General features: G+C 37.1%; 1 protein-coding gene across 10 annotated transcripts in view; it reads right to left on the bottom strand.

The window, feature by feature from the left end:
- Positions 1 to 20,634, bottom strand: part of TRIM37 (tripartite motif containing 37) — a 121,112-nt gene that overhangs the window by 57,883 nt on the left and 42,595 nt on the right. For 6 of the 10 annotated variants that reach the window (XM_055090824.1, XM_024127926.3, XM_055090825.1 and 3 more), the window contains exons 12-16: positions 18,905 to 18,981; positions 7,515 to 7,709; positions 4,496 to 4,610; positions 3,407 to 3,625; positions 1,910 to 2,046 (exon numbers count right to left, since the gene is read on the bottom strand). In XM_055090824.1, the coding sequence (XP_054946799.1) occupies positions 1,910 to 2,046; positions 3,407 to 3,625; positions 4,496 to 4,610; positions 7,515 to 7,709; positions 18,905 to 18,981 (743 nt within the window). The remainder of the gene's footprint in view (positions 1 to 1,909; positions 2,047 to 3,406; positions 3,626 to 4,495; positions 4,611 to 7,514; positions 7,710 to 18,904; positions 18,982 to 20,634) is intronic. The other 4 variants (XM_055090827.1, XM_007106021.4, XM_055090826.1 and 1 more) reach the window with 1 other exon arrangement.

The raw sequence follows: 20,634 nt of genomic DNA, 5'->3' as shown, positions 1-20,634 counted from the left end.
CAATTTATGATTCCCTAGATGCTCAAATTAGCTCAATATTAACTGTGCTGTTTCTATGAATTATATAAAACAGTTTGGATCAAGATATTATTGTAGATGTATGTATATAAAGGGAACATAATCAAACACCTTCTAGTAGAAAAAGCATTAAGAAGTCAATCTAATGAGATGCTGTGAATACAATTTTACATAAAATCCAATTGCCCTCAAAACTACCTTGAAAAAAGTCAAGACACCTAACAGTCAAAGGAATTAATTCAGATAGAACCATATATTTAAGCTATTATCAAGGTGGATTCCACTTTATAGAATCACCATCTAAAAGAATTTTCCATGTTAATTCAAATTAATCAGTTCTATTCTATATATTTAAAAATATCACTAACAATGATTTCTGATTTGGTGACTTAAAGGCTTCACATTTTAACTAACCCTTTTAGGCAATTTGCCACGTATGCTAAAGAGGGAACATTAAGTGAAAAAGGTCTATTTTGAGGAGCTAATTTGTGGAAATGGGGGGTGAGGTCAAATAGGGGGTTTAAAGCTCTCACCTTACTCTTTTGAAATGGCTGGTGCCAGGGCTGGGACAGAGAAAGTACAAGATGAACCTGGAATGTCTTGTAGTGCCAGAAAATAAGAAAGTGCTTATAAAATAATGAGGACATCTAGAAAGGACACAGGAGTTTTTAAAAGGCTGCCACTGGCCAAATCTGGGACAATCTGAGCAATAAATTATGACAGTAAGTGGATTAAATGATTTAAAAATACAAAACTCCATGAGTCTATACTAATGAAATTAATTAATGAATGAATGAGGCAGAGGGGAAAGTTCTTCCTTAGAATAGAATTCCAATTAATAAACGTAGAAGGAATAATGGCATTAGAAAATCATCATTCAGCAATCAACACAATAATCTTTTTCAAGCAAGAATCACCAATGAATGATAAAATTAGTGGACTAAAGTACAAGAAATAAGATATTTACAGTCTCCACATATGTCCCCACATGATACTTATTAATTACAAAGGGGAAAAGTAGAGAGATCTGGCAGACATCACCTTAACCAAGTATTCTAAATCAATCAACCATAATGGGACAGATTGAAGACATGAGCCCTCCACTGTCCCCTCATATTGATGCGCTGAAAAAGCTACATCATCACTTCTTATTCCTGCCAAAAGTGCATAACCTCAATCTAATTATGAGGAAATATCAGACTACTCCAAATTGAGGGACTTCCTACAAAATAACCACTCTGTATTTCTCTGAAGTGTCAAAGTCATGAAAAACAAATTAAAAAAAAAAAAGACGACATGAACCAGACTGAAGCAGATTAAAGAGTCTTAACAAAAAGCAACATGTGATCCTGAATTGGATCCTAAACCAAAGGACATCACTGTCAAAATTTCTATAAGGTCCTAGATTATAGTATTACATCAATGTTAACTTCCTGATTTTGATAATGGTACTGAAATTACATAAGAAACATACTTGCTTTTAGAAGTACACAATGAGACGTATATTCACTTAATCTCAAAAGTCTCACAAAAAAATTATATAGAGAGAAAAGAAACATAACAAAGCAAAATATTAAATTTGGGGAATTAATCTGGGCAAAGGAAATACGGGAATTCTCTGTTAATATTTTTGCAACCTTTCTTAAATATGAAATAATTGCAAAATTAAAAGCTAAATCCAAAACTAAAACTCAGTTTGGAACCCAGAGCTGACAGGGAGGAAGTCAGTTCACGCTTCCCTTCAAGTTCCTTTATTTATTTATATAAGATACTGTAGGTCAAGAAAAAAAAAAAATCCTTAATATCCACACTTTTAGGCCTAACTTAATTAATATGCTTCTAATAATTACCACTTAGATGATTTATAGTGGTAGTTAATGTGAACACTCACATGGTTTCTTCATCAATGTCATTTTCTTCCGTGTTACTTGTTGCTGTGGAACTGGCAGAAGAACTGCTGCCATCGCGATGATTTACTTCATCTTCACCAACAAGATCCAGATCCAGATCTCCATCTGAAAGCTCATGCTAGATTAAGGCAAAGAAAGAAGACTTCTATCTCAAATGTTTTCACTCAGCCCATGGCCCAAGCACCAGCACCAAAGAATAAGGTAATCATCAGAATTCTCCGCTCCTGTGCCTAGACTGCTGCGCCCTGTAGAGATAACTCACATAACCACACTACCTGGTACCACTAATAAGTTACTTCTGCCAATGTCAGCTGGGCCTTCGATATGACTGGAAATGCTTCATAAAGTCCACATCAGCTTCCTCACAAAGTAACATTTCAAACCATCACTCCTCGAGACCTATCTAACCTCTATTATCCTCAACATGATTATAAAACCCTGTCATCTATCTACAAAGAAAAACATATTGGCTATTAAGCATAAATGCCCACAACTTTCAGCTGCCCTACCTGCAAACTCCACCCTACCTTTAACTCATTCTATCAAAGGTTAACTGCTTCACCTGAGTGCTCCATTCCAACCTCTATTATCTCCTTAAATAAATGGTTTTGTTAATACCTGGACCTTACTTTCAATCTTTCTCCCCACTGGCTCCTTCATTATAACATATACCTGAAGCCTCAAAAAAAGCTTACCTCTCCATCTCTCTCTCACCTTAAACAATAACAACCACTTCTTGAAATCTCATTCTAGTTGTAGTTTAGCTGGGACAAAACCTGGCTATCTCCCAAAACCTAAATCATCCTACCTACATAGGCAATGATAAGGTACTTGAACTAGATTCAGTGAACGGAAAGCAGACACCTTTTTTTTTTAAGATTTTTTTAAAAAATTTATTTATTTTTGGCTGCATTGGGTCTTCGCTGCTGGGCACAGGCTTGCCCTAGTTGCGGTGAGTGGGGTCTACTCTTCATTGTGGCACGTGGGCTTCTCATTGCGATGGCTCCACCTGTTGCAGAGCACGGACTCTAGGCATGTGGGCTTCAGTAGTTGTGGCACACGGGTTCAGTAGTTGCGGCGCACGGGCTTAGTTGCTCCGCGGCATGTGGGATCTTCCCGGACCACAGCTCGAACCCGTGTCCCCTGCATCGGCTGGTGGATTCTCAACCACTGAGCCACCAGGGAAGCCCCAGGACACATTTTAAAAATCCACAACTTACATAGCTTCTAGAATGTACATCACAGTTTGTTTTGTAGAATGTACAGTTTTCTAAAATAAATTAATTTTTAGAACCTTGAAATAATTTTGATGCAACAACTTCTGACTTATTAACAGTTACAAAAGGGCATACACTAATAATGAAAATATAAGTGGACAAGATTTTCAGCACATTGATTCCCCCTATCATATGTTGGAAACTATGATATCATTTCTCTTTTCAAACACAAAATGAATCTAAAATAGGCCTAATTATTACATGATAATCTTCATTCTGAATCTTCTCCTCATCTTCTTCATCCTCCTTGGCCTCTCTTACAGAAGTTGTAGTAGGACCATCTTGGAGAAGCATGTCAGCACATGATCCAGACTTCTTAGCTCGTGTCTCAGGAGTGTCATCATTTTGGGGGCTAAGATGATTATCTGGTGGTGACAAATCTCTTGATTTCTGAGTTCGAGACAACTCAATAGTAAGTCTCTTTTAAAACAAAACAACACAAGCAGAGTCATAAGCAGTCCTCCACTCGTACAGTAAAATTATTTCAAGCAAAAAAAAAAAAAATCCAGATATTCATAAAACCATTTCTTGCACCATCTATCTCATACCTTCCTGACTTTTGCTTATGGGAAAATCTATGACAAAGAAAAACTGCCCAAATTATTTTTACCTTTCTTCTCATTTCTAGCCCAAGCTACACAATTAGCAAACCGTGTAGTAAATACAGGCAGTTTAACTTAACATGAAAAATTTTGAAAATATTCATCTTTTCCTCTCATATATTAACCACTCTCAGCACTTCAAACTTCTCATCGCATCCCCATATCCACTTGTAGAAAGAAACATTCCTTACATAATTTAGTTTACCATTGTCAAAAAAAAATTCATTAACTGATCCTCCCCAGCGCTCAGTTCAACAATAGTGAGACTTCAAGATAGGGCAACATTCAATTGTTCCATAGCTTATAATCCTCCAAATTCAAAACAGCATGGGGAAGAGAAACACCCAAGTCACTGAGAGAAACAGTTTGCCTCAACTAGAGAAGCACTGTCCAATACAATTTTATGCAATGATGGAAATGTTCTACATCTGCCAATTCCCAATACAAGCTAGCTACTGTAACTAAGGAACTGAATTTTTAATTTTAATTATGTCTGCACAGCCACATGTGGCTAGTGGCTACTGAATTGGACAGTCCAGAATTAGAGGTTCATAGGTAGTGAGAAAGAACAAGTGGATTTTTCTACAAAATTACAAACAGCAATAATATCCAAAATCTAATTACAAATGTAATATGCCGGTAAGACAATATGAAACCCTAAAACCAAAATATATATATTTTTGCTTACCTCTTTAAGGTTATTTATTTGTTGGATATAGCTAGTCTGTGCAGCTTCCAATTGAGTAATATACCAATGCTGGTCCCGGCATTTTTGAAAGAAAGTTGGTGAACGAACCTGAAACCTTAAAAGAATAACTGCACATGAAAAATAATCCAAACAGTAAAATATTATGAACGAAGCCTTAAATCTATAACTATAAATTCTAGAATTTTAAGTTTATTTGATTACATTATAAGGCCAAAATTCAGAACTCAGAGCTCCTGGTATTTGCCATTTATATATGTAGTCCACAAATTATAATGACATGGTTCTGAAAAGTCAGTTGTCTAAATTCAAACTGTATTTTTCTAAAGAAATAACATTACACATCACAGTTAAACTTCCAAACTAATCTACTAAAACATATTTACTATAATAATCTAGCTCAAATACAGTGTTGATCATAAGCTGGGAAGAAGAGGATCATACTATGCAGGAAGGAGACAGCTAATGCCTTCCTTCACCTTTATTACCTAGGTCAGACCCTAGTAAAATAGGCAAAGTTTGTTTTAGGCACTGCTCTTTTTCATTCCTTTTCTATCTCCCGTTCCCATATTTCCTACTCCACAGAAAAACAAACAAACAAACAAACAAAAATCACGTAAAGGGTCAACTACCCAGGACTGCTTTACTGTCCCTCAAAGAGTTACATGCTCTGAAGAACCTACATTCCCAACCCCATCCAGATAGCAGTTTAAAATCAAAACTCTCCATATATCACAATATGGCATATTTCAGCTAGGGTTAGGAAAAAAATAAGTGTCTCTCTATATTAAAGCACATAAATGGATACATGAATCTCTTCAGAGTTATCTGTACTTTAAAAAAACTAATACTTATTAAAGCAAAAAAAAAAAAAACCCATCCCGGGGCTTCCCTGGTGGCGCAGTGGTTGAGAGTCCACCTGCCGATGCAGGGGACACAGGTTCGTGCCCTGGTCCAGGAAGATCCCACATGCCACGGAGCGGCTGGGCCCGTGAGCCATGGCCACTGAGCCTGCGCGTCCGGAGCCTGTGCTCCGCGATGGGAGAGGCCACAACAGTGAGAGGCCCGCGTACTGAAAAAAAACAAAAAAAACCAAAAAACCGTCCCTACCTTTGTTAGATAGCTGAACATGACTCCATTTATATTACTATGACTCCAATAAAGAGATGACTAAGGTCATAAAAAATGGCTGTTTTGCATAATGGTAAACACTGGTATTTGAATAATTTTACAATCCTCTCTGGTTAAAGTGTGAAACAGGAACAAATTATTGATATTTCTTTTAGTGAATAATTTAAGAAAACCTAAAAGGTTATAAAATGATACTAAAATAATCCCCCAAAAGAAGAGATGACAAAAACATGAATTTTTTTCTACACTCAAAATGCAATAATCTTTTTATACTTCCTTATTCTCCCAGAAAAGTTATGAAGAACACATAATAGTAAAGGGTGATATAACAGCAACTCATCCAGCATGCTCAAGGACAAAGAAATCAGAATAAATGAAATTTAAGAGTATATTCAAATCTCTTTTAAGGAAAAAAGCTTTTAAAATTATTTGATGGAAACTTACTAAACTGTTAAACATTCTGAAACCACTGAGTTCAAAACATATTTGAATTTATTTTTTTAATTTTTAAATGTTTTAAATAAATGTATTTATTTTATTTTTGGCTCCATCTGCATTGGGTCTTTGTTGCTGCATGCGGGCTTTCTCTAGTTGTGGCGAGCGGGGGCTGCTCTTCATTGTGGTGCGTGGGCTTCTCATTGTGGTGGCTTCTCCTGTTACAGAGCACGGGCTCTAGGCACGCAGGCTTCAGTAGTTGTGCTTGCAGGCTCTAGAGTGCAGGCTCAGTAGTTGTGGTGCACAGGCTTAGTTGCTCACGGCATATGGGATCTTCCCAGACCAGGGATCAAACCCGTGTTCCCTGCATTAGCAGGCAGATTCTTAACCACTGTGCCACCAGGGAAGTCCCTGAATTTATTTATTTTTTAATACTCAAGCTCACATTTTGATCATCAAATTAAACCATGGGGCGATGCCCCAAAACTGAATTACAAGGGTTACCCCAATATTAAACAGGGCCATAGCTTTATAGTCACTGTTTATGTTGTCCTTTCTTGCAAATAACACACCAACTACCATCATTTAGTTTATTTTCATCAATTTTCATCTCTATTCCCTTACTTTTAATTTGCTGTTATCTAGAAGAAACTGAAAATCTTTTTGTTAAATTAAGCTTTCAAAACCAGTCATCCAAATATAATACACAATGTCAAGTGGAAAAAAATAAGCACTTGATCCCACACTATTCTTGGATTTCCAAATGGTGAGGTTGCTAGAAGTTCAATAGATAAATGGGACATTACCACATTTACTGGAAGTAGTAGTTTACTTTTTTTTTTAAATTTATTTTTGGCTGCGCTGTGTCTTTGTTGCTGCACATGGGCTTTCTCTAGTTGTGGTGAGTGGGAGCTACTCTTCGTTGTGGTGCGTGGGCTTCTCATTGCGGTGGCTTGTTGCAGAGCACGGGCTCCAGGCACTCGGGCTTCAGTAGTTGTGGCGCATGGGCTCAGTAGTCGTGGCTTGCAGGCTCTAGAGCACAGGCTCAGTAGTGGTGGCACACGGGCTTAGTTGCTCTGTGGCATGTGGGATCTTCCCAGACCAGGGCTCGATCCCGAGTCCCCTGCATTGGCAGGCGGATTCTTTTTTTTTTTCACCTCTCCCCTCCCCGCTGGCAGGCAGATTCTTAACCACTGCGCCATCAGGGAAGCCCCAGTAGTTTACTTTTTATGGAACTACTAACTAGATGTCAAACACATTTCTGACTAACTTATTCACTGACCACACAGGACTTCTGAAATTAAATGGTTAAGAACATGGTAAGGTTAGAGTTAGTATGAATTTCGATATTTATCTTTGTTAAGTGAAAAGACTTTACAATTCTGATGACATTATCCCCTGTGATAAAAGCCATGATATAAATGTTTCCTATTACCTTAAAATCACTGTATCATTTTGTCGATTCAAGTATCCTTCATTTGCAAGTAAGTCCAAACGGAAAAATCGATTATAACCCCAACATTCTCCAACTTCAAAGTCAGATGCAAATTCTCGAATGATATTTTTGGTAGGATCATTGCAGGACTGATGAACCATCTCTACACGGTATTCGTATCTAAAATTGAAAAGACTATTAATACAGAGTTAGTAAAGCAAGAATAAATGACATCAAAACATTAAAGTGAGAGGGCTTCCCTGGTGGCGCAGTGGTTGCGCGTCCGCCTGCCGATGCAGGGGAACCGGGTTCGCGCCCCGGTCTGGGAGGATCCCACATGCCGCGGAGCGGCTGGGCCCGTGAGCCATGGCCGCTGAGCCTGCGCGTCCGGAGCCTGTGCTCCGCAACGGGAGAGGCCACAACAGAGGAAGGCCCGCATACCACCAAAAAAAAAAAAAAAAAAAAAAACATTAAAGTGATTAAGTACCTAAGAAGAAACTTATTGATATACACAGCTACATGTCTTTCAGAAAGGACTGTCACAACAGTAATATAAGTGGATTACCACAAGATGATTGGCACTAGGTCCTTCTTCCCCTTTAAAAATGTTTACCGGGCTTCCCTGGTGGCGCAGTGGTTGAGAGTCCGCCTGCCAATGCAGGGGACATGGGTTCATGCCCCGGTCCGGGAAGATCCCACATGCCGCGGAGCGAGCGGCTGGGCCCGTGAGCCATGGCGGCTGGGCCCGTGAGCCATGGCCGCTGGGCCTGCGCGTCCGGAGCCTGTGCTCCGCAACGGGAGAGGCCACAACAGTGAGAGGCCCGCGTACCACAAAAAAACAAAAAAAAAAAAAGGAAAAATTCTTAAAGGAAATTAAAAAGTGTTACTCCAGTGAAAACATGATTAAGAAAGCTAAACGGTGTTATTGCTGACATGAAGAAAGTTTTAGTGGTCTAGATAGAAGACCAAACCAGCTACAAGACTCCCTTAAGCCAAAAGCTTAGTCCACAGTAAGGCCCTAACTCTCAATTCTCCGAAGGCTGAGAGAGGCAAGGAAGCAGTAGAAGAAACATCTGAAGCTAGCAGAGGTGGTTCATAAGGTTGAAGAAAAGAAGCTGTCTCCATAACACAGAAGTGCAAGCTGATATAGAAGCTGCAGCAAGTTATCCAGGAGAAGTAAATGCCTGGATCTGAAGCATCCAAGGGCAGGCTGACTCTCTTGTCAGGAACTAATGTAAGCTGGTGACTTAAAAGTTGAAGCTAATGCTCATTTACCATTCTGAAAATCCTAGAGCCCTTAAGAATTATGTTAAATTTACTCTGCCTGTGCTCTATAAAGAGAACAGAGCCTGATGACAGCCCATCTCTTTACATATGGTTAACTGAATATTTTAAACCCACTTTAGATATACCGCTCAGGAAAGAAAGATTTTTTGCAAAATATTACTGCTCATTGACAATGCACCTAGTCACCCAAGCACTCTGATGGAGATGTACAAGGTTAATGTTGTTTTCATGCCTGCTAACACACATCCATTCTGCAGCCCACAGATCAAGGAGTAATTCTGACTTTCAAGTCTTAGTATTTAAGAAATATATTTCGTAAGGCAATAGCTGCCATAGATAGTGATTGCTCTGATGGATCTGGGCGAAGCAAATTGAAAACCTTCTGGAAAGGATTCACCATTCTAGATGCCATTAAGATCATTCATGATTTGTGGGAAGAGATCAAAATATCAACATTAAGAAGACTTTGAGGGCTTCCCTGGTGGCGCGGTGGTTGAGAGTCCGCCTGCCGATGCAGGGGACACCGGTTCGTGCCCCGGTCCGGGAAGATCCCACGTGCCGCGGAGCGGCTGGGCCCGTGAGCCATGGTCGCTGAGCCTGCGCGTCCGGAGCCTGTGCTCTGCAGCGGGAGAGGCCACAACAGAGAGGCCCGCGTACCGCAAAAAAAAAAAAAAAAAAAAGAAGACTTTGAAAGAACTTGATTCCAAACCTCACAGATGACTCTGAGTAGCTCAAGAACTCAGTGGAGGAAGTAACTGCAGATATTGTAAAAATAGCAAGAGAATGAGAATCAGAAGTAGAGCCTGAAGATGTGACTGCATTGCTAAAATCTCATGATAAAACTTTAACAGATGAGGAGTTGCTTTTTATGCATAAGCAAAAACAAAACAAAACAAAACAACAGGGTTTCTTGAGTTAGAATCTACTTCCAGGTGAAGATGCCGTGAAGATTGTTGAAATGACAACAAAGGATTTAGAATATTACATCAACTTAGTTGATAAAGCAGAGTCAGGGTTTGAGAGGATTGAATCCAAATCTGAAAGAAGTTCTACTGTGGGTAAAATACTATCAAACAGCATTGCATGCTACTGAGAAATCATTCATGAAAGGACGAGTCGATCAATGCAGCAAACTTTACTGTTGTCTTGTTTAAAGAAATTGCTACACCCACACCAGACTTCAGCAACCACCACCCTGATCAGTCAGCAGCCATCAAACATTGAGGCAAGACACTCCACCAGCAAAAAGATTATGACTCAGTGGTGGTTAGCATTTTAGAGCAATGAAGTATTTTTAAATTAAGGTATGTACATTGTTTTTTTTTCAGACATACAGCTAGTGCACACTTAATAGACTGTAGTATAGTTTAAACGTAACTTTTATATGCACCAAAAAAGCAAAAAATTCATGTAACTTGCTTTATTGTGGTGGTCTGGAACCAAACCTGCAATATCTTGAAGTATGCCTAAATACAGGAAATAAATTAATCAAGAGACAAGAAGAGAAGCAAGATTAATGGTAGCAACGGGGTTATGAACAAAATCCTATAATCACTAAACTTTATAATTCTGCCCAAGATCAATCACCTTCCCAATCACAAGGGCTGATTTTAGGGAATAAAACAGAGCTTGGTGGTTAAGAACAAAGAATACAGAGAAAGAAAAATCTATGTTAAAAAGACTGCACCTGAACAATGCTGAACTTGAGTGAATAATTTAGCTATGATATTTCCATCCGTGAAATGGGAGTGATAAATAGCATTTAACAGCTCACGAGGTGGTAGTAAAACAAAATGAGTTATACAAGGCACAGTGCATAGCACAAAGTATATATTCAGCAGATGTTAGCTGTTATAACAATACAGGTAAGTCCACTGTTTCAGATCACACAGGAGATTTGGAACAGAGCTATGACTAAAACATACTTAACAACTCAGAGGCCAGAATCCTTTCCATATTACTAGCATTATTCATAGTTTGACTCACCAGTCATGGCAAGAATATTCTGCACTAAGGTTAGTCTATGTCAGAAGTTGTGTCACTGGGGGTCAGTTCCCATGATCCTTTCAGTGATCCAAAAAGTCAAAACTATCTTCATGATAACGCTAAGATGTTATTTGCCTTTTTCGCAGTGTTTGACATTTGCACTAATGGTGCAAAAGCAACAGTAGTTAAAATGTACCAGTAATCATTATATTATTCACTGCTACACACTTTCAGATGGGAAAAAAATTTTTCAGTGTCTCTCAAGAATGTCTTTGGGCTTCCCCAGTGGCATGTGGTTAAGAATCTGCCTGCCAATGCAGGGGACACAGGTTCGAGCCCTGCTCCAGGAAGATCCCACATGCCGCGGAGCAACTAAGCCCATGCACCACAACTACTGAGCCTGTGCGCCTCAACTACTGAGCCCGTGTGCCACAACTACTGAAGCTCGCACGCCTAGAGCCCGTGCTCTGCAACAAGAGAAGCCACCACAATGAGAAGCCCACGCACCGCGACGAAGAGTAGCCCTGCTCGCCACAACTAGAGAAAGCCCATGCGTGGCAATGAAGACCCAACATAGCCAAAAATAAATAAATAAAATAAATAAATTTTTTAAAAAAAGAATGTCTTTGAAGTAGTAAAAATGATAAATGTTATTAAACCTCAATGCTTGGTGTCACAAATGGGAAATATACATAAAGTACTTATGCTGCATTGTGATATGCAATGGTTGCCTTGGAAAAATCACTTTGTTCAGCTGAGTTCCAAGATCATCAGTCACTTTTTTTGTGAAACCTCAAATTCAGAGAACTGACAAACAATGGTTATTTGGTTGTGGATACCCAGCAGACATTTTCTGTGCCAAAACAACTAAGGAAAAGAACTGTCAGTGTTTGTTGCCAATGATAAAACACACTTTCAAGTGAAAAAACATAATCCTGGAAAATCTGTATGTTCCACATGAGCTTAAAAGCTTTCCAATACTTCAAGACTTTCGTTGTGAAAACGGTGATATCAATGAATGTGACTGACATTGCATAATGAAATGTGTCAACACTACTTACTAAGTCGTTATTTTCCAAATGATTAATCCATGTTGTTACAAAATCACGCATGAGTAAAAGATCCATGCAAAGTATAAGACAGACCAATGACGTTTTAGTTGTTGTTTTCTTGAGTAAAACAGCTTTAATGAAGTGTAACTGAAATGTATAATTTGGTAAGTTTCACACATATTTATATATACCCATAAAACCATCACCATTATGACAATCAAGATACTAAACATATCCATCATCCCCAAAGTTTCCTCTGCCTTTTGTAATTCTTCCCTCTTACCTTCTCCCTCCACCCTCCACCCAACCTTAGCCCAGCCTGTCCCATCTCTAAGCAACCGCACACGTGTGTTCTGTCACTATAGATTAGTTTGCATTTTTCTAAAGGTTTATATAAGTGGAATCTTATATATGTGCCCTTTTTTATCTGGCTGCTTTCACTACGAATAATTAATTTAAAAGTCATTCCTAGGGACTTCCCTGGTGGCGGGTAAGAATGCGTGCTTCCAATGCAGCGGGCCTGGGTTCGATCCCTGGTCGGGGAACTAGATCCCACAGGCATGCCGCAACTAAGCGTCCGCATGCTACAAGTAAAAGATCCTGTAACTAAGACCTGGCGCAGCCAAAATAAATAAGTAAATATTAAAAAAATAAGAAATAAAAAAATGTCATTCTTATTGTTGCACGTTATCAACAGTTCATTATTTTTTATTGCTGAGCGTTATTCCACTGTATAGACATGCCAAAATTTGCTTATCCAGTCATCTGTTGGTGGCAATTAGGGTTGATTTTATTTGGCTATTCCAAATAAAGTTACCATGAACACTTCTGGAAGTCTCTGAATGGACATCTAGTTCCTTTTCTCTGGGGTGAATATCTAGGAGTGGTTTAGCTGAGTCACACAGTAAGTGTATGTTTAACTTTTTAACAAATCACCAAATGGTTTACAAAAGTGGTTGTATCATTTTACATTCCCACCAGAAACATATAAGACTTCAAATTTCTCTATATTCTTGCCAACACGTGGTATGATCTTTGTAATTATAGCCACTCTAATAGGACACAGTGGTATTGTAGATAAATTTCTTTTTTAAAAAATTTACTATTTTTAAAATTTTCTTTATTTATTTATTTTTGGCTGTGTTGGGTCTTCGTTGCTACGTGCAGGCCTTGTCTAGTTGTGGAGAGCGGGGGCTACTTTTCGTTGCAGTGCACGGGCTTCTCATTGCAGTGGCTTCTCTTTGTTGCAGAGCACGGGCTCTAGGAGCGCGGGCTTCAGTAGCTGTGGCTCGCAGGCTCTAGAGTGCAGGCTCAGTAGTTATGGCGCACAGGCTTGGATGCTCCGTGGCATGTGGGATCCTCCTGGACCAGGGATCGAACCCGTGACCTGTGCATTGGCAGGCGGATTCTTAACCACTGCACCACCAGGGAAGTCCTGTAGATAAATTTCTGTTTCCCTAATGACTTATACTATTAAACATCTTACACAGGATTATTTTGCCAGCCATAAATCTTCTTTAGTGGGGTGTCTGACAAACTATTTGCCCTTACAGAAAAGAGACCTTGTTTATTTTTTTATTGTTGAATTTCAACTTCCTTATGTATTCTTGATACAAATCCACATAATTTGAAGAAGAGAACTTTACAATTCTCATGATGTCTAATTTACAAATGTGTTTCTTTATGGATTATGTTTTTGCATTGTGACTAAACTATCATTGCCCAACCCAAAGGAAAATTTTCTCCTGTGTTGTCTCCAGTAAGTTTTATTGTTTTAGGATTAAAATCTAGGTCTATGATCAATTTTCAGTAAGTTTAAGTATATAGTGTGAGGTATGGATCCAAGTTCAATTTTTTTGCACATGTATAGCCAAATGTTCAAGCACAATTTGTTGAAAAGACTACACTTTCCCCATAGCACTGTCTTTGTATCTTTGTCAAAAAACAGTTTCCTAATGAATGTGTGTTTATTTCTAGAATCGTAGTACAGGTATCCCCCATTTTCGAACATTCTCTTTATGCCACTTAGCTTTTACAAAAGGACCTACACTAGTACCTGTTTTTGCCAATCAAAAGAAATCTGAAGAGAAATTTTGTTTTTACAAAAAAAGCTGAAAAGTGAAAACACCATTCAGTGCTTATTTTGTAGAAAGCCATTATAGAGGCATGCTCCAAGCAGCAAGAGCAGCACCGCCAAGTTCCTTCCCTGGGAATCATACCCAGCGTCTCAGTATCAAGCCGCCATAGCTTTGAAATGTGTCTGTGAGTATCTATGCTTTGTCCTGATATTTTTTGTGCATCCATTAGCAAGATGAGTCCTAAGGTAATTGTTCCTTCACTTTATGCCATTTCAGCCTACAAAAGGTTTCATAGGACCGCTCTACTTTTGGATAGTGGAAGAAATCTGTATATTCCATTCTTCACCTGTCTATTCTTATGCTAATACTATGTTGTATTATGCTGATACTGTGGCCTTATTATAAATCTTAGTCATATAGTATTAGCCCTCAAATTTTGTTGTCCTTTTGATTGCAAGGATTTTCTCTACAGCATTTGTTTATTTCATTGCACTCTTTTATCTTTGTTATTTCCTTTATTCTGTTTACTTTCCATTTAACTTCTTCTTCTTTCTAGTTTATTAAAGTAGACATTGACATCACTGATTTAAGGCCTTTCTGCTTTTCACTTTTGTAGGCATTTAGTACTGTAAATTTCCCCCTACCTATTGCTTTAGCAGCATTCTACAAATTCTAGTATGTTGTGTTTTCATTTTAATTCAGTTTAAAACACTTAAAAAGAAACTCTTATAATCTCCTCTTTGATCCAGGGGTTATTTAGAAGTGTGTTATTTAACTTTAAAATACATCGGATTTTCAAAATATCTGTTACTAACATCTAAATTAATTCCATTATGGTAAAAAAACAATCTGAATGATTTGAATACTTATGAATTTATTGAGACATGTTCTATGTTCCAGAATATGGTCTTTCTTGGTAAATATTCTGTAAGAATAATTTGTATTCTGCTACTGTTGAATCACATGGTCTATAAATGTCAATCAGGTCAGGATGGTTGATAGTGCTGTTCAAATGTACTATATCCTTGATGATTTCTGCCTACCTGTTATATCAATTGAGAGAATAGTTTTTGTCTATTTCTCCTTATACTTCTATCAGTTTTTGTTTCATGTATTTTGAAGATCTGCTATCAGGGCATAAACAGAAATGTTTATAGTCATTATATGTCCTCTTCATTAACTGATCCTTTTATCATTATGAAATAAACTTCTTTATCTCTGGTAATATGCTCTCCTTTGAAATCTACTTTGATATTAAAACAACAGTTCCAACTTGGTTTTATTAGTACTAGTATGGTATATCTTTACATTTAAAGTATGTTTCTTGGGGTTAGCATATACTTGAGTTTTGCTTTTTTAGGCAATCTGACAATCTCTGCCTTTTAATTGGGGTGTTTAGACCATTTATAGTACCACGTCTTGGTATCTGGCCCATTTGTTTTTTGTTACCTGTTATCTTTTCCTACCTTCCTTAAGATTAGGATTTGTTTCAATTTTATCCCCTTTGTTGCTTTATAAACTAAATGTCTTTGTCATTTTAACAGTGGCTTTATAGTTTATAGTTGTGGGAGGCTGAACAGTGTCCCCAAGATATCAATATCCTAATCCCTGGAACGTGTGAATGGGAATATACAGTTGTGATTAAGCCAAGGATCCTGAGATGAAGGGACTATCCTGGAACATCCATGTGGACCCAGAATGTAACAATGAATGTCACTGTAAGAGAAAAGAAGAGAAAGATTTGACAGAGACAAAAATGATAAGGCCACGTGACCAAAGGCAGAGACAGGAGTGACATGGTCACAAGCCCAGAAATGCTGGCAGCGATCACAAGCTGAAGGAGGCAAGAAATGGATCTCCCTTAGTGTCTCTGGAGCTAGTACAACCCTGCTGAAACCTCGATTTTGGCCTAGCAATAGTTTTTGCATTTCTGGCCTCCAAAACTGTGACGGAAATTTTTCCTATTGTTTTAAGCTGCCAAATTTGTGGTAATTTGTTACAGCAGGCAACAGAAAGTAACAGGATAGCACATATCTTTAACTTATCACAGTCTAGCTTTAATTGTTATTATAACACTTCACATATACTGTCAGAATCTTACATTATACTTCCACACTCTACTCTTTTGGCCTTTATACAGCTGTTGTTATCATATATTTTGCTTCTACATACATTAAAAATCCCAAAATACAATGTTATAATTTTTGATTAAACAGTCAATTATCATTTAAAATTACTTTGGTAACAGAAAAAAAAATTTTATTTACCCAGGCAATTTCCATTTCTGATGCTCTTCATTTCTTTGTTTAGATTCAGAGGTCCAACTGGTATTATTTCCCTTCTATCTGTAGCATGCACTTTAACATTTCTTATAGTCCAGGTCTGAAAATGTCTTAGTTTCACTATATTTTTTAAAATATATTTTTGCTGATTATAGAATTCTAGGTTAATATTTCTTTCTTTCAATCCTTTAAAAATGTTGCTGTATTACCATTTCACTTGTATTGTTTCCAGTGAGAAACCTGATTTCACCCTTATCTTTGTGCCTCTAAATATAACATCTTTTTTTTCACTGCCAGTTTAAGATTTTTTATCACTGGCTTTGAGCAATTTGATTATCATGTGCTTTGGTGTTTTCTTCATGTTTCATGTGCTTGTAGTTCACTGAACTTCCTCGATCCGTGGATTTAAAGCTTTCATCAAGTTCGGAAAGTATTTACTTTTTTCTTCCCATCCCCTCCTTTGAGGACTCCAAATATCTGTACATTAAGCTACTTCAAGTTGTTTTTCAGTTTAGGAATTCATTTTTCTATGTTCACATTTTGAATAGTTTCTACTGCTAATGCCTTCAGGTTCATTAATCTTTTCTTCTGCAATGTTTAATCTGTCGTTCATGCCATCCAGTGTACTTTTCATTTCAAATATAGTTCATTCTCAAGAAGTTCAATTTGGGTCTTTTATATCTTCCATATCTCTATTTAACTTCTGAACAAATGGAGTGGTTATAAAAACTGTCTTAAATATTCTCTCATAATTCTCACATGAGAATCCAGTTGTCTTTTTTTAAGCCATACAAAGATTTCCAAAAACACAAACAGTACAAGTTTTTTCATCAAATATTATTTTGCTTTAGAGAAAGTTACTATTTATTGAAATGTTATTTATGTTAATATGCAATAGGTTTATTATTATAAGTGAAATAATTTTTAAAATTTGTTTCAATTTCTAATTCAGAAAATACCAATAGATATAACCCACATTAAAAAAAAAACAAAACAGTTCTTGCTCAATTTAAATTGACTGATTACTCTCCTCAGTATTGGTTATATCTTCCTGCCCCTTTGCATGCCAATTAATCTTTGACTGAACAACAGACATTGTAAACTTAACTTTGTTGGGTGCTGGATATTTTTGTAATCTTATAAATTTTCTTGAGCTCTGGGATGCAGTTAGGTTACTTGGAAACAATTTGATCCTTTCAGGTCGCCTTTATTTGTTAGATGGGTCTGGAGCAGTGTCCAGTCTAGGACTAACTGTTCCCCACTAGTGAGGCAAAAATTTCCTGAGTACTTCACCCAGTGTCCCAAGGATTATAAGTTTCTCCACTACAGCGGTAGGAACAGACACAGTTACTGGCACCAGGCACCACTCCCTCTAATCCTTTCAGATGGTTATTCTCCCAACCTCAGGTAGGTTTCTTCACGTGCATGTCCTACTCAGTACTCTGCTGATATCTGAAGAGAACTCTCTACAAATCTCTGGAGTTCCTTGTGCAGCTCTCTTCTCTGGTGTTCTGTCCACTGCACTCTATGTTCACTGGTCTTCCTAGACACTCAGCACTGTCTCCTCAACTCAAGGAGTCAGCCAGACTCTTGCAGTCTGCCTCCACGTGTTACAGCCTGAAAACTTTCTCAAGGTTAAGCGAGGCAATCATAGATCTGATTTATTTATTTCTTGTCTCTAGGGATTGCTTTCATTTGTGGTCTCATGTCCAGTGTCTAGGAAATGTTTTTCTTTTCAGTTGTTGCAGAAGAAACGGTTACTTCCATTACTCCAACATAACTGGAAGCAGACATCTCATACCAAACCAACAGATTTTAGTGTAACAGAGTGAAATAAATTCACTGATATGGTTCCAGATTTCATATTGCAAATTACATTTAAGAAACAACGACTTGTTCAATTTTGGGGTAAAATCAAAGATAATTCACAATTATCTAAAACTGCTTTTTAAAGTGTTCCTCCCTAACAAAAAGATTAATGGTTGTCAGGGACTGGGTGGGGAGGGGAAAGGGAAGTGACTGCTAATGAGTACAGGGTTGCTTTGTGGGGTGATGAAATGTTCTGAAATTCGGTATTGGTGATAGCTGTAGAACTCAGTGAATATACTAAAATCTACTGAATTGTACACTTATTTATAAGGTGAATTTTATGGTATGTGAATTGTATCTCATTAAAAAAAAACTTTTCCCAACTACATATGAAATCTAAAATCCCTGAGGCCAGATTTTACACATACTTCAACTAAAACAACTTATAACAGTAAATTGAAAAGCCATACATTAAGAGATTTTTTTAAAAACACAAAACAGTAAGTTTTCTCACCAAGTATTATTTTGCTTTAGAAAAAGTTATTCAAGAAAATGTTATTTATGTTAATATGTAATAGGTTTATTATTACTTTAAACTGAATTAATAAAAATTTAAAAATTTTTGTGTTTCAATTTCTAATTCAGAAAATATCAATAGATAAAACCCACATAAAGTAGCACTCTTTGGGATTCCCAATAAAATTTAAGAGTATAAAGAGTCCTGAGGCCATATAATTTGAGAACTGTCAGTCTATGCCATCATACTATGCCAGGGATTCCATACTAGTATACATCTTAACAGACATAATGTAGTAATTAACAAAAGTAGTTAATAAAAAATGCTAAGAAGGTATGAAAACACACACTAAAGTTTGTTACTTAATTGCATGTCTTACTTGGAAGTTTCTGGCAAGCCAGCTGAGAGTTCCAGAAACACAGATAAGTAGTAACCACGAACAACTCCATTTCCATCCTTAAAAAAAAAGAAAAAGATGTTATACAAACTCCAGATCAATTTAAATGTAAAAATTTAAGCCACAATGAAACAAACAAAATACAGATATCTAGATGCCAAAGTAGTTTTAAGCTTAAAAGAAATAAGAGATAATAAAAAGACCAAGAGGTCTGAATCTATAACAATTTAAAACTTTTGCAATTAAAAAAAAAGAAAATATTAAAGCATACAAACTAAAGAAAATATCAACTACTATGAAAAGAGTTAAGAGTTTTAACACATACAGAACTCTTAAAAATGAGCCTCCAAGAAAAATCAAAACCCCAAAGAAAAACGCCAAAAAAAGAAAAGCCTCTATTTCACTAGGAATGAGACAAAAAAAAAAAAAGATATATAAGATCAAAAGAGAGTAAAATAGAAAAAGGTAACACTTGATTGATGTTGAAAGAAATTAAATATAATTTCTATGTTTTATATGTTAGGATTCCACATAAGATTCTGTCTGGAGATTGAAAAGCTGTTTAAATTTCTGTTACAGAGATTTTTATGAGTACAATTATTCCCCTCTGTATTTCTCCAGTACTGTGTGAGAAGATTATATTTGTTATAACTATGTGTATAAAGATCTGTTTCCCCAACTAGACTGTGAGGGCTGAGGGCAGGAATATGTCTATAGAGGGGTACATGTACTTCTTAACCCCTTCATTTCTAGGCTACTTTGCTCCAAAAGGTCCTGAGACAGCTTTCAGGGTTTGACATGGTAATCACTCAATAAATACTATGAATAAATGAATCATCACTTAAGTGAAAAAAGCTGGACACAAAAGATTCTATGTTGTATAATCCTACTATATGAAATTCTGGAAAAGCAAAACTATAGTAACAAAAACAGATCAGTGGTTGCAGAGGGGCCAGGAAAGGAGAGAAAAAAGGATTAGCTGAAAAGGATAAATTACATAACTTCTGAGGGTGATAAAAGTCATGATGGTGACAATGATTATACAACTATATATATTTGTGAAAACCTGCTAAAATTAGTGAATATTACTGAACATAAATTATGTAGCAAATTACACTGATTTTTAAAAATCAACCAATATCCTTGTTCAAATAGCTGGGGTTTTTTTCTTCTTTTAAATTATGCTCCTAAAACGATTTCCCTGGAATGAAATCAATTAATAAAAAATAATGAACATTTTTCACACCTAATTTTAACAGATAATAAGATTAGAAATTTCTTTGACTTAATTTTTATCATAATCTCTTTTTAAAAAAAATAAATTTATTTATTTATTTATTTTCGGCTACATTGCTGCGCGCGGGCTTTCTCTAGTTGCAGCGAGCGAGGGCTGCTCTTCATTGCAGTGTGCAGGCTTCTCATTGCAGTGACTTCTCGTTGCGGAGCATGGGCTCTAGGCACACGGGCTAGTATTTGTGGCACGAGGGCCTCAGTAGTTGTGGTGCACGGGCTTAGTTGCTCCGTGGCATGTGGGATTTTCCCGGACTAGGGCTCGAACCCGTGTCCCCTGCATTGGCAAGCGGATTCTTAATCACTGCGCCATCAGGGAAGTCCTATCATAATCTTAAGGAACAAAATTTTTACTACTTTTATTGACATGCCATCTGTACCTCTAACAAAATACTAGCTTTAAGAATTTTCTTTTCTTTATT

Source organism: Physeter macrocephalus, chromosome 14, assembly GCF_002837175.3.
Source record: "Physeter macrocephalus isolate SW-GA chromosome 14, ASM283717v5, whole genome shotgun sequence".
NCBI lineage: Eukaryota > Metazoa > Chordata > Mammalia > Artiodactyla > Physeteridae > Physeter > Physeter macrocephalus.
This window is presented reverse-complemented; position numbering and strand designations above follow the sequence as displayed.